Source organism: Ammospiza nelsoni, chromosome 2 (genome assembly GCF_027579445.1).
Source record: "Ammospiza nelsoni isolate bAmmNel1 chromosome 2, bAmmNel1.pri, whole genome shotgun sequence".
Taxonomy (NCBI): domain Eukaryota; kingdom Metazoa; phylum Chordata; class Aves; order Passeriformes; family Passerellidae; genus Ammospiza; species Ammospiza nelsoni.
In genome coordinates, this window is record NC_080634.1 from 28,966,642 (window position 1) to 28,981,528 (window position 14,887).

The 14,887-nt window shown below is 44.1% G+C and overlaps 1 protein-coding gene across 2 annotated transcripts in view; it reads left to right on the forward strand.

Moving 5' to 3' along the window:
• Positions 1–14,013, forward strand: part of GTF2E1 (general transcription factor IIE subunit 1) — a 49,276-nt gene extending 35,263 nt beyond the window's left edge. For both annotated transcript variants that reach the window (XM_059466633.1, XM_059466632.1), the window contains exons 3-5: positions 4,248–4,449; positions 9,097–9,344; positions 12,254–14,013. In XM_059466633.1, coding sequence (XP_059322616.1) covers positions 4,248–4,449; positions 9,097–9,344; positions 12,254–12,684 — 881 coding nt within the window. In that variant the 3' untranslated portion in view covers positions 12,685–14,013. The remainder of the gene's footprint in view (positions 1–4,247; positions 4,450–9,096; positions 9,345–12,253) is intronic.
• Positions 14,014–14,887: the final 874 nt, after the last annotated feature.

Below are 14,887 nucleotides of genomic sequence, written 5' to 3' on the forward strand. Positions count from 1 at the left end.
ACTCAGAGTTAAGGAGTGCTGAACTAAAGCTGCCTCTGCATCCTGTAATATTTTTTCTTTGACGTAATTCCTCCCTTTGACAAAACATGCTTTGCTCAATGAGAGAGAGGAATTTACTTATAGAATGCACTTTTTGTCTGGCTTGCTGCAGAAAAAGGAAAAATGCAGTGTAAGAGTCAGGGAATTATTTAACTAAAGTGACTGTAGAAGCTACAGGAACATGATCTGATCCTCCAGGCTATCTGAGTTTGTGTGAGGTTGAACTAGTCATTTTAAGCTTTTCACAGGCTCTCATTAGCCACTATGAGAATATCTAACTCACTGGAGATGTCCAATCCCAGAGCCTGAAAGAAGAGTGGTAAGGATACTGCACATTCTGTTCTGAAAAAGAAGTTCCAGAAAAGCATCTCAAATCAAGTACTGCTCAAATCAGCAGATACTTCTGAAATTTTGCCATCTGTGTCTCAGCTCACTCACCATGTAATGGTAATAATGCTACTTCTAAAAGAAGATTGTGGGAGATTTTGAAAATAAATTAGCTTAATGTTTTGTGATGCAGTCAAGAAAAAAAAATTGGATAAGGGTGAAGGCTGGAGGAATATAAAGGAGCTGAAAGATTATACTATGAACTAGTGTCATGCACCTACCCTGTAATGCAAATGTCTGCCAATAACATGGAGTTCATCAACTGGAAACTACAAAGGAGAAGGAAAGATACAAAGGAAAAGAAATATCTGGGAACATTGCTGGGTCTTGTGATAATTGAGGCATCACTTTCATGATCTCTTACAATGTGATCTTAAAAGATCTCAGTGGCTATCAGAGAAGCACTAATGCCTTTGAGCCTTTGGGAGAACTCATCTGGACACTTGTCTATACTTACATCTTCAAGCAGAAAGGTGACAGCAAACTGGAGAAAGGGCCAGTGAGGCTGCTAGCAAAGTCAAAAGAATAGGTGGCGAGTTTTAAAAGGTAAAGAAGAATGAAAAATGCAAAATGAAGATTGAGGGATGAACAAGACAGCAGTTTGTAAATACACCTGAAGGATTAACAGCAAGATGGAAACCTGATGAGATGAGGTACAGTTGTTAGCAAAACAGTCATTAGGTTTGAGATAAATGGGAATTAAGTTGAGGTTGAAAATCAAATAGTTTTCTGAGAGAGTAGTGAGAGTCTTGGGCAGCATCCCAAAGGACAGAGTGGAAGAGCCCTTGTTGGGCTGGAGGTGAGGTTTGAGCCCTTGGACAGGGGGGTAAGCAGGGCCTGGGCTCAGACCCAGGAGTCTGTAGCCAGTTAAATGTGTTCACTGTAGCAGATGCTGCTTGCACACTAGGACATCCTGCCTTCAGTGCATGTGGGTGGTTGACCTTTTCCTTCTCTCAAGTGAAATCAAGTCATTAGGAATTATCTCTAAATATTCTGGCCCTATACTTCAGAGCTTCAGCTGCTTTAATCTTAGTAAGCCTTGGGGAGCCAGATTACCAGCATATGTGCCCCCCAGAGTCCAGGAGCATATGAGGAGATCTCTTTCAGATGGCTGGTTTTTAACATGCAGCCAGAGAGGTCTGTTGAGTGCCTGAGCATGTGTTCAAAGAAGGGGATGTATGTGCTCTCTGGTAGCATTTCCAAGATGCAGAAAAGCCTCATGTCTGTTTGCTCCAGGATATCTCTTAATCCTGGTTTATGCAGCATTTTGGAATTGAAAAACTCTGTTGTGTAAGGGCTGAAGGAAAAAATACATCGTTGGAGTGGAAACATTGCCGTTTCCAGCCTTTGGATGGCCTCCACTTCATGTTTGTCACATGTAATTCATATCTGAAAGGAACGTGTGTCACTGCTGATGTGATGTGCCATGTCATAAAAGCTTTGGTGACATTTTCTGACCTCTTAAAAACTAACGAAAGAGGTTTGCAACTTGTAAATGCCATCTGCCATGGCAAAGCAGCTTCCCAGTTCTCTAATCACATATGCCTCTTGTGAAATGCTGCATCACCTTGAAAAAACCAGCATATTAATGGAGGAAGCTTGTCGTTTCACTCATTCCCAAATTCTTTACATAATTCATCTATTAAATTTTCTTTTGCTTATTATGAACCCTGAGGGGTGGAAGTTGCAGCAAATCCATGATAGCTTTAGGAGTTCTGTTTCATTAGAGCTGTATTTACGTTCTGATTTTTTGGTACTCTGAATTGGAACCATTCTCCCTATGATCTTAATCTTTTGCAGATACTCATGGGGCTCACAGATGGAAGTGTGAAAAGTCTGAGCTGTCTCAGGAACATGTAACAGGACTTGGGGGGTGTGTATAAACTGGGGAGTGTTCTTCATTAACCTGTGTTTGTTCCTGTGGTCCATTAAGGCAACTGAGATGTGCTAATTATTTTTAATTGATTCAACTTATGTCACACTGATAGCCTCAGATGTGGGATAAGGAGACCAAATGTTGGGTTCAGTTTTTGCTGGGCTGACAGCTTATATAATGAACAGTGTGGAATCAGTAGGGACAGTTTTTACAGCCTGGAAAAAAAGAAGCAAAGTGTTTCATGCTTGGATAGGAGAGAAGAGCACTTTATCCACTTGTGTTTTACTTTGCATAGTGCTGTTGTTGGCTGCTCTGGCTTTTGCATGTCAATAAGACAAATTTTCTAAAGACAGGATTTACAGGATTTATTGCAGGAAATGTGTCCATATTGTAGGGCACATACACAGCATGCATTAATTTCTGAGTAACAATGAGCAAAAGCTGCTTCAGATGGTGCCAGAGTACAAAACTGCATCTCTACAGACTGGTGAGAGGCAACAGATCTCCCTTCTGCCAAAACCAGTGCTTTTTGTGTTTGCTGAGACAAGTGTGAGCATTGTCTAGCCCTCACCACCAGCACTGAAGAAGTTAGGTCTGTTTTTATCGCTGTATTACAGGCAGGGAAGGAGTTCTGCTGAAAAATGAAGTGACAACACTAGCAAGTCTGTGTAAGCAAAAAACCAAGATCCCAGAAGCCCTGGCTTGCCAGCCTGTGTCATTACATCATGCCCAAGTGCCCTGGGCAAACCCTGTTCTTCTGACTGTGTTTGTCCATAGCATTGGTGACATAGAAGGCTTCAATACTGATTCTAATTCTGATTTTTATACATAAGATTATAATTTCTGTGGCAGGACCTATCCTCAGGCTTCTTATTGGTAAAAAGATCTTGTAATTTCTTCATTGGGGTATTGAGAGGTGAGGCTAGATGTTCATGGGTGTCACAGAATGGATAAATAAAAAATATCACCCAGGGGCAAGAGAAATGAAGAAGCCTGTGAGCATCACTCTGGATGTCATGTTCTGAGGTGGCAGGGGTATGTTCTCTGTCCAGCACTTGCAAGACAAAGCCATCACAGTGTTCTGCCCCCTCCTAGCAGAGCAGATGGAAAGGTCCCACTGTGCACGTACCGCCCCAAGGGTCCTGCTCACAGATGGAGTGATGAAACCCAAAAGCTGCTGTGCAGGAGTTCAGTGGGGTTTTTGTAGCTGCTTTGCCATGTAGCCATTTCAGTCTGACCTATTTTTATAGATCCTGATGAGGTCTGCAAAACAAACTTATTTTTAACTGCTGTTCACATGATTCTTATCTTACCATTCGTAATTTTAAGAAGCTAATATGGAAGTTGGGTGGGATAGGTTTTTGCATTGGCTGCTCTGCAGTAATGACTTTTTTGCCTGGTTTGGTCCTGAAACAGAAAGAGAAGCCATCTCTTTTTTGCAGTAGCTGCAAAGTGACAAGAGTTAGAATATCAGTTCCTGCAGGCTGGTTGGTGCAGTGTAAAACTGCACTGTTTTATTGTGAAATCAGCCTAGTGGTGTGGCCTGGGAGATAGCAGCACAGGCACCTGAAACAGAAGATATTTGAACTCCTTAGAGGATGCTGTGTAGCTTTTTATCACAGCCCAGTCATAGCTGACATTTAAAATGTGCAGCAAGGAGGGAGGGAGATTAGGAGATGTCTCAGTAGAGGTATTGCAGCCCATCTGGGCTTTTCAGAGCGAGAAACTGTACCCTGCTGGGTATCCCAGGCTGGTATCAAAATACTTCCTTTGCTGCCTGCTTGAATAATAACCAGGTACACCGTGTGTGGGAAGGGATTTTTGGGGCAGAAAAACTCCTTAGCATCCAGCTAAGGGAACAGCAAGGCACTGCTGTTGGGAAGACTGCATGACGAGCTGGGCCTGCTGCTTTCCTTCCAACACTGAGCATCTTCTCTGGTTTTAGGAACTTTCCGCTGTACGTTCTGCGAGACTGAAGTGGAGGAAGATGAGTCGGCCATGCCCAAGAAGGATGCAAGGACACTGGTGGCGAGATTCAATGAGCAGATTGAGCCCATCTACGCCCTGCTTCGGGAGACAGAGGATGTTAACTTAGCCTATGAAATCCTGGAGCCAGAACCCACAGAGATTCCTGCTCTGAAGCAGAGGTGGGAGCGTGCCTGGTCTTTCCTCACTGCACTGCTTCTTTGTAGAGTGTTCCTCTGCTCTGCTCTGTGGGGCTTTCCCAAACCTTGTGCAGGACTTAATTGTACAGCACCAACTATGCAAACAGCTGACAGATTGCCCCAGGGCTGTGTGGTTTAGAAGGAGACAGGGGGCTGTAACCATTTTTTACTAAACAGCCCTCTGCATGTATTTTTCTATGAGGTGGGATGCTTGAATTGCCTGCTGCTTGCCACGCTGCAGCTGGTATGCACACCAAGCCCTTGGCCCAATAGTTAAAAAATGCAGCTGCTTGATAAAGCTCTGAAGGTGCCACCTATGCTGTCTTCTACCTCTCAAATACTTATCTGTCATCTGTTCCTTTTGCTTCTACCCAGCTTTTGAAACGAAGCTATCTGCAATCCACACCTTCTATTTCAAATCCTCATATAATAGTATTCTAGTTTGAAGACATTACTTGTAATAAGCAGTTTTTTCCTTCTTATTTTGTCCAACTTGTTACACACCTCTTCTTTTCAGGAGAAGACCATGTTGGAATCAAAAACTCCTTAAAATGTTCTTACCCATGGGAAATGACACTTTCTTTCAGAACATTCCTAGCTTTACAAAAACAGATGATGTTTAAATAATGCAAAAAGATGTGGGGAGCTGTCAGTTTTGTCAGCTGTGGTGAAATGTGATGCACTTCTCTGTATTTAAAAAAAAAATTAATTATACACACGGGGGAAAAGAGCTATACCATGAGGGGAAGCATTCCCACAGTGCTGTGGGGTGCTTGGCTTTAGTTAGTAGGAGAGCAAGCAAGATACTCTTTTTTTCCTCTCAGGCTAACCTTGAGAAAGAATGTTCCTCATATATTCATGCTAGACAGCTTCTAATTAATATAATAAAAATTCTTTGTCTATTCATAGTCTTTTTCTAGCCAAGAAGGTAGCTATTTTTCCTCATCATTTTGATAGAAAAACAGAAGCAATATAAAGAGCAGAAGAGATTTTTCCAAGGTCACTCAATGTGTCTGTGGTGATATGGGAAATTCTTTGAAGCTTTTATACCCAAGCTGAATTGCTAGACTTTTCTTTAAAATCCCTTTTTCAGTAGTTTAAGTAGTAGAACTGGGATAACCCTACCAAAAAGAGAGTAATTTTTCAGTCTTCCCTTTTTGTGTACAGGAAATTATCACAGCAGAGGCCTGGTGCAGTCCCATGATTAAATCGCAGCACCCACTTACTTGACTCTTAAATACTTAAAAAACATTGTAAATGATTAATTACTCTGTGCAAGGAATGACAAAATAAATAGGCAGCTTTTTAAATGCTTACTTGAACACAACTTGCTTCAGCACATACAGTGATTTAATTATTTATTAACTCTTATTAATTCAAAGCAGTTAATTCCATGAAAGCACTGCTGTGAGATTTTTTTTAAAGTGCCAAACCCTGGATTATTTACCCTCTCTGTTTTTATGGAGTCTTGAGAGTCTAAAATCATTGACAAAACTGACATTTGATGATTGTGAAACAAACCAAAAAGGTCACAAAATGCCTGTATCTTCTCTTTGCAGTAACTTGGGCAACTCCATGTGTTTTCAGGAGAGTTACAGCTCTAGGTGGCCGCACTGGCACTGCAGAACTGTCATTCACCTGCCCTGGGAAACTGGGTAGATCTTCATTTATGTTTTCCTAAGAGGCTGTTAATTTTCTTAATCGTGGGAGAGCATGAATTAGCCCCACAGGTTTCAAAATAAACCTGTTTTACTTAAGCCCTTCTCCATAGTTTTTGAAAAATTATGGATTTTAATAACCCTTCTATTTGATTGTGTCAAAATAGCATGATGTCAATTAACAAAAAATCTTCACAGAATTAATTTTCTGTGGTCATGCTGTCAAGAACCATGGGTTGTCTCTTATGAAGTTGAAACTCTTAAGAGCAGCACAATGAAAATGTGTTTTGTTTTATCTCAAATGTGGCAAAAAAAGAGAGTTATTCCCATTATCCAAGACCTTTCTTAATAGTCTGGGCAGGATTGAGATGAAAATTTCAAGTTGTTTGCCTACTGCACAGCGTGGTTTCTGTGGGCCATACCTCAGCTGTGTCAAGGGCTATTTATGTTGCCTTTAAAGGCAGCTAAACCACTCATTAAGGGATTTCCATCGACGTGAATAAAACAGACTAAATGTAGCCACATCTGGGCCACTGAGCTGCCACAGTTCCTGCCTGCAGGGTGGCCAGGGTGAAGTCTGGAGCAAGGTGGGGAAAAAGTAGTTCGTGGATCTAAGAGAGAAAGAGAGATTTAAGAGATCCCTTCATCTGCTCTGTGCTGCCTGTCAGGCAGCTCCCACACCTGGCCTTTTGTTGGTGCCTGGTCCTTGGTGTCTAATGCTGTACTTTGGAACAGGTTGCTCCACAGTAAGTTCTCTTCTTGCAGAATGAAGTGTTCCCCTGCCCAGGTAGTCTTGGGGTGGTGCTCACACCTACCAACAGTGACATCAATTAAGGCACACTTGCAAAGCTCACTGGGGTCCAAAATCAGGCAGAAAGTGTCTGGATGGCTCCAGCTCAGTGTAGGACATTGCAGTAGATCACATGAAGTAATTAGTACTGTAGGTGTCTCTTATAAGTGTTACTTTCATTTTTTAAACGTTCCTGACGTCATGGAATAAGTGTTTTGCTGCTAAATGGTTCTGTGTAGGAAAAAAGTAAATTTCAGGCACACTCCCAGAGGCTTCTATGCAAAAGTATTATTAGGTAGTTCCTGGCACTACGGAGGGTTTAGTGTCACGCTGTAGTCATGGGGAGGGAGAGCTTGGGGGAGAGCTGCATTGTGCATCCTGTGAGGAAAGTGGATTACATAAAATCGTCAGGGAAACGCTGGTTAGAGATTTCTATTGTGTGGGAAGCAGAGTGGTGCTTTTCACAGAGCACACGCCTGTCTTGGGGAGCTGAAAGGTACCAACACTTGAAATAACACGCTGGGGAGAAGTTCTCTGTGTGGCTCCTTGGGTTACATAAGCAATCCCTGTGCATGAGCCTTCTGCCCAAAATTCAAGGCTGCTGTGAAGCTCTCCTAGCAGAGCTGGCTCTGCAGGATTGCTAAGGACACAAGACATGCTAACACAGATGCTGTGAAGTATTTTGTTAACAGATCCCAGCCATTCCACTACTGAGAGCCTGTGAGTAGCTCTCGATCAACACTGTGGCTGAACACACCAATATTTTTTATTTGGGGAAGAGCAATGTTCACCTACCTGTGTCATTTCCCCTCAGTTTACCCCTAAAAATCCAGCAGAATTAGCTCATCAAATAGTGGTAATGTCCTTACTAAACTAAAAAACCCACATATTAGTCAGGTCTTCTCCAAGTGCAACTTTATTTTAAGCTTCTTGGTTGGAGAAAAGGTCATTGGGTAGACAGCAGCAACTGAACCATGCTCACTGATGACAACTGTCAGCTCAGCTGGCATCCTGGAGTATTCCTGATGGATTTAATCTGGACAAGAGAAGGAGTCAAGGCAGGGCTGTTCCTCATGAAAAGCTGTAGGTACCCCTGGCAATTTGATGATTGAAATTGTATGACCTGCAGTGGATTTGTTTCTCTGAAAAGATGAAATCTCATTCTGAAGTAGAGGAACAGTTACATTTGGCTTTCCCCACTCTGTATACATAGCAGCACAGGCCAGGGTGTGTTTTAGGCTCGTAGCCATCATCAGTGTGCAGAAAATATTTCACCTGATAGCCTGTTTAGTCAGATCCAAGCAGGAATGGTTTTCTCCATCAGTCTCCTGAGCTAGAAGGAGCCCTGCAGGGAAATGTGCAGAGAGCAAAGGAGGGCTGGGCTTTGACTGCCATACCCTCCCTTCACATGGGTCAGCACCTTCATTTCTCCACTTTTTTCACAGTTAAGACAGTTCTTCTGTCTCCTCCTGCACTGCATCAGCACACAAAGCCTTTTGTACAGTCCCAGTCCTCTGATTTGAAGGTGCTTTCACTTCTTTCTTCTCTGCCTGGGCTCCCCAGTCCTCCCAGGGCTGCCTCTGTGGATAGTACATATCTCCTGTGTAACACAGGAGAGGTGACTTCTCAAGTGCATTGTCACTCACAGTTCAAGCAAAGGTTTGAATTGTGTTTTTCATGGTGAGTTAACTCCTTCAGGAGTCCTGTGATTAATAACAGTTCACAGCTCTGAGCATGCTGAGTCCCTGGGCCTACTATCTACCTTGGTTAGACTTCAGTGCTTTTTAATGCAGGATTTGGCTGCTGTGTGAAGGCCAAAAAGAGGCTTTTCCAAATACCAGACTACTCTTTGACTGTGTTTTTCTGCTGTGGCTTTGGTTTCAGGGAATTCTGGCATGTTATGCCTATTTTAACCAAAGTGCATTTGCATCTCTAGTGCTGCCTCTTATTTTCAGTGTCTGTGGTGGATGTTGCCATGGCCCTATGTAGGGTTTCCCAGTAGAGATCCACAAGTTTCCCAAACCAAAAAGCTGGCACAGAAATTCCTGGCAGCACATGTTAGAACTGAGAATGAAAGTTCTTAGTGCAGATCATAAGGGATAACTAACCATCATTGAAGTATTTTTGTCTAAGGAGGGGCTGGTTCTGAGAGCTGTTTTTCTCTCTTTAACTTCCATGTAGCAAGGAGCGTGCAGCTGGTGCTGGTTCAGGAGCAGCAGCTGGCCTTGCAGGGGGACACCATCGGGAAGCCTGGACCACAAAGGGGCCATCGTACGAGGACTTGTACACCCAGAACGTCGTCATCAGCATGGAGGACCAGGAGGATCTGAGCCGCTCTGCAGGCGAAGGAAAGCCAGCCAGGGAGAGACCCATTTGGCTGCGGGAGAGCACGGTGCAGGGGGCTTATGACCCCGATGAAATCAAGGATGGTAAGAAATGCACAGAGCACAAGTACTGCTGGGCTGGTACAAGGCCTTTACAGTGCTGTCCAAGCCATCTTCTGGTGTTTGTGTACAGCTGCTGCTCCCAACACTGGAGTGTCTGCTCCCCTCTGCTGTGCAAAGCACCTGTGTGTAGGCAGATGGAAAAATTCCTTAGATCCGGGATTGAAATCTAGGTCAGTAAAGCGGAGCTGTCCATGAAATTTTGTGGGGGCTTCTAAAATGTTAATTAAGTGTTATGTCTTCCACCTTGAGAGCTTATTGCTTCTAGATGAAGGTCTTTCAGTTTCATCTAGAAAGCTGTCTCCCTAATAGGTCACTGCTGAAAAATAACATTTATTAATGTTCAGTGACCCTGAAGGCTACTAAATCTACCAGCACTGTTTATATGCTCCCAGCCTTCTTGATAATTGTTTCTCAAAACTTGTTATGTATGAAGAATACTCAGAAATACAGCTTCTAGAAGTACAGTAGGAAGGTCTGTCACCATGACAGGTGAGTCTTTATTCCCTTCTATTTGTTTCTCATTATCTCTGCTTTTATTTTCATTCGTCTTGGGGTCAGTTTATCCACAGACCAATGGTCAAAATCTTATAACCATTAGTAGAAACATTCTGCTTTGGTATGTGTGCTGTTTAAGATTCCATGCCAAAATTGGAAATGGAGACCTTTTATAATTTTTACAAGAGTGAGGTCAATAGATAGAGTAATTTTAGGATTACTCTAAAATTATGCTACTTTAGGAAGAAAATATGGCAAAAAGGAGTCATATGTGTGAGTATGTGACCCTGGAACTCGTGCCATGTTCAGGAGAGGACTGGAATATTTAGTTGTAGCAGAAATGAAGAAAATATATGTGATATAATGGTCACAAGATACCTAAAGAACTTGTTCACATGTAATGCTGTCAAGTGTATTATGGATCCCAAACCATTTTTCAAATAGATTAAGCAAAGTGAGATGATTGAACAACCTGCTCCTGCAGTCTGTAGCAGATGTTGTTGTTACTCACCAGCCATGGTGAGTTCTCACCCCATTTTTCTGCTAGACATTCAATTCACCTGTAGTTTTAAATCAACTCCTTGAGATAGCTCTTGATGTACACAGCATAAATGTTTCTCAAGAAGTCACTGAGGGACATGGGGGTGGAATATCTCCTTACAGGGTGGTGGCATCGCTGCTTAACCTCCTCAGCTACTGGAGATCAAAGAGGGAGCTTGTGAAAATAGCCTGAACAGGAAGGACAGGACAGAAACTTGGGACCATTGACGGAAAAGATTCTCCGCTTGGATCTGGCAGAAACAGTTCTTGCAAGCAAGAGACAGCCCCTCTGAGCCACAAAGTCAGCCTTTGTGGAGCTAACTCTGGCTGTTGTCATTTCACAGCTCTCAGTGTGATGAGCTATGATATTATTTCACAGAAATGCTCTCCTACAGCCTCTTCTGTTCCACAATCACAAGCAGTAAGCTGAGCACACAACTGCCAACACGATGCCTTTATTCCTCCTTTCTTTCAGGAATTTGGCAGTGCTCTAGTATTAGTAGTTGTAGCCGTCACCTGTTACTACAGCTTTGTTTACAATGAAAACAGAATTCTGATGAAATTAGGTATGGTTCTCTGGACCTTTATTTTACCAGAGGAAAGGAGTGACCACCAACTGCCCTGGAACTTACTTCCTTCACCTTATTTTTTAATCTCAAGGTGAAAAATGTAACTAGCACATTTCTAACTGGGGAAGGAAAAGACTTGGGAGCTGCCTGCCTGGAGGTGGTGCTGAAAGCATGAGGGTCTGTGTCTTGGAGAGTGGGCAAGTGGCTGCCTGTATGAGGGCAGAATGCCAACACCTCAGCTCCAGCAATGCTTTTTAGGCCTTATTTTTTTTCCTCCTCCATATTTAATTTTTTGTTCTGCTTTTTGTCTTGTGGTGTTTTTTAGATTTGGTTTGTTTCTTTTTTTCCAATACTCCCTGTAGTTCTTTTGGTCCTAGGTGGACTCACAGCCCTCTCACTAAATGTAGGATTAGGAGAGGTTTTCTATGGGATGCTACTTTTTGAGCAGAATTTTACCTTTAGAATCCCTCAACTGCAGACATTCTGCCTACCAGAGCCATATTGAACCCTCCCAGCTGTTGTTCAGCCAAGTTTTCTGAAAGAGGAGCACAGGCCAGGTGTGTCAGCTGGGACACTGCAGTCCCCTCCAAATAAGGGGTGCAGGTAGGGAGCTACAGGGACTGTCTGGGCTGTGTTTCACTTGGAGAGCAGGCACTGGTTAGTGGTGTGCTGCACAGCTGGGCTGCAGGCTGTCAGCTGCATCTGCTCCATGCCAGCACCATCTCCCTGTAAGGAGCTTTTCCCCTGTCTTCCTGGTGTAGGTGCACCTCTGAGCTCAGCAGGCATGGCTGCTCTAAATGTTGTTTCATAACACATGATTTCCACATATTCTTTGTCTGCCTGGATCAATTTCTTCTCTGTGTTAATCCTTACAGGCAGGGAGCTCAGCAGGTTAGGGCCTCGGCTTGGGGTCTGCATTTTAAGGATTGCTTTGCTTTCTGCTCCACTGTGATGCCTCAGTTTGACACCTCCCTGGGGAAGTCTTTTCCAGGTACCTGCCCGTCGTGCATTTGTTGTCTTCACTTTCAATGTGCTCCTGGTCAAGGCTTCCAGCTGGGAGCCACATTGACTCTTGGCCTCCCAGCTCCTAGGAAATGTCAGTACTTGCTCTGCCATTATGAGATATGACTGTCTCTGTCTTTGAAGGGAGGAGGAGTTGGCATAGAGAAAGGATGTGACTTTGCCAGCTGAGCTCAGTGGCAGTAATTACTGAAGGTTTAGAAAGCTCTCAGGGCCATCACACGGATCTCTGTGAGGAAATGCTCATTCCCTCGTGTCCCTTTGCAGGGGGCCGGGATCTGGATGCGTTCCAGGAGCGTGAGGAGAGCCGGGCGGCCCTGGATGACAATGAGGAGGTGATGCGTGCCCTGCTCATCCACGAGAAGAAGACGCCTTCCGCTTCCACCGTCACCGTCAGCGGCGCCGCTCCTCTCTCGGGCGGCAACGCCAGCGACTCCGAGAGTGAGACCAGTGAGTCGGAGGAGGAGTCCCCTCCCCGCCCCGCTGCCGCAGCCACCGCAACCTACGGGCTGGAGGAGGAGGAGGAGGATGAAGAGTTCGAGGTGGTGGCAGAAGACCCCACTGTCACGGTGGCTGGGCGCCCGCATTCCTACAGCCAAGTGAGCCAGCGCCCCGAGCTGGTGGCGCAGATGACGCCAGAGGAAAAGGAGGTTTACATAGCCATGGGGCAGCGCATGTTCGAGGACATGTTCGACTAGCTGTCCCTGCCAGGGCATTTTTTTAAAGGTGACTTTTTAAGGCAGAGACTCTTTAGCAGAACAGAAGACTGGAGCGCATCTTCCCTACCCTGTGCACAGGCAGGGTCACTGCAGCTCAGCACTGCTAATCTCAGGCATCCTGCTCGCCAGAGCGGGGGAGCAGCAGAGCTGCATGTGCCAAAGCACACAGGGGAGAACGAGTCTCAGAAGTGAGGATGCTTGCATGGTAAAAATCTGCTTCAGGGTGCCCTGCACAGGCACTGCTTTAACCTTCTCCAAGGCCCTAGCAGCTCTTTCTCCTGATGGCTTTAAGTTGATTTTTGTTGCAGATCCCAGTGAAGTCCTCATCCCTGCTCTCAGGGGACATAAGGGCTCTGTAGTTTGAGCAGAGCCCTCTGCAGAGGAGGGCATATGTAACATACAGCTGCCTGTGCTCAGTGAGGGGAGAGGGGAGGGAAATATTTGTCTGCTGATGGCAAGCTCGTACAGGGCTTGTAGCTGACCCTCTGCCCGCAGCCACTGGCCACCAGAGTGGCTCTTTGTAAGCAGGCCTGTAGGCAGCAACCTTTTCTTGCTCCCATTCGCTCCCTGCTGGGACTCAGCACCTCAAGGTCAGGTGTAACTTGAAACAGGCAGAGCGAAAGCCTTGGCAAGCACACGCAGTCAGTCACTTCTTGTCAGTGTAACAAATGCCCTCCATGGATCTGAGCTGCCAGTGCTCTTACTTGCCAGGAGAAACCTTCATTTTCCAATATTGCTGCCTGTTGTTTCTGCCTAGCCCTGTCCATGAAGACATGCAGACAGTTCACAGTGGGCAGAGCTGCTGTCAGGCAGTGCCAGAGAAGTAGCATAACTAAGTTTTATCTGCAATCTCACCAGGGCTATATGATTTTAAAAGGAATTGTACAATTTTGAATTCTGCTTGGCACACTTTTACCACAGAAAGACATTTATCAGTGCCTATAGAGCAATATAATGTTTTTAATGTTTTTCTCTTTCAATTGAAAATGTTGTTTTTTAAAAATTGTTGTGTTTTCCTACACAGTGCTACAATAAAACAAAATTGTAAAAGAGTTCTGTGTTCCAGAGTAGGGGCAGCATTATGTGCTGTTCCACTTATATGGGCGGTACAAATTTGCTGTTCACTGAGACTGTAAATCTGTTTTATACTAACTATGCTTTCTATGTTCTGCTAACCTTGTAATGCCTCCTTTGTGGTTTGATTTTCAGCTTCTCAATACTCTGAATCCCCTCTTTTTCAAATAGTGTTTTGAATTTTCTTTTAAGTCATTTTAAAGAGGAATAAATAAACAGAAACTTCTCCCCTTTTTCATGTTTCAGTTTATCTTGTGCCTAGTTGGGAATATTCTTTGCTTATCATTTTGATTTATTGTATTCAAGGAAAAAAATAACAATTTAAGGTCTGCTTTGAGAGGACCATTTGAAATCCCACTGCACATTGTTTCTCCGTAGCAGAGGTTCCTTGAATGCCTCCTGGAACCTCCTGCACTTCCAGGATGGATGTTTCATTGCATCAGTGCTGTGTACAAAGCAGAGGCTGCTTTTGATCAGCACTTCCATTTCTTTCCTCCTTCCTCAAGGGAAGCATAGGCTGATGGTAGAGGGCTTGCGGACATGGTGCTGCTGGTTAAAATGGTGTACTTATGTAGACAGGCTTCCAAGATCTTGTATCAAGCTTCTAGATATCAAGTCACAGAGCTGATAAGTCAGATTCAGTGATCACCTAGCAGAAAAAAACCCATGCTGTACCCATTCTGTCTAGATTTAATCTGGCTGAATTCAATATTATCACTGGAGAAAAGCAGGTAGATTTACAAGGAGCCAAAAAAAGAAACTGAGAACTAATCCTGAATACAGAAAACTGCTCGTGCTCTAAACTCACCAGGGCTGTATACTGAGTTTTCAGTTTGCAAAATCAAGCTGTAGGTTTAGTAAAGATGAAGTGAAGAAATAATCAACATAAAAATCTATAAAGTAGTGGTTTTCTTAATAAACACATTTAATTGTGGTTTGTGCAGCTGTTGAGGTTTTTGTCATTCAGCAAGGCAGGTCCTGCCCATGGGGAAATCAGAGCGGTGGTTGTGGGGTTTGCCTTCCATCTCTCATGCACCACATGCAGCCCTTGGGAGGACTGGAGAGGTCAAAGGTGTGTGAGCAGATGCCATCATTGTTTCCTGCCCTC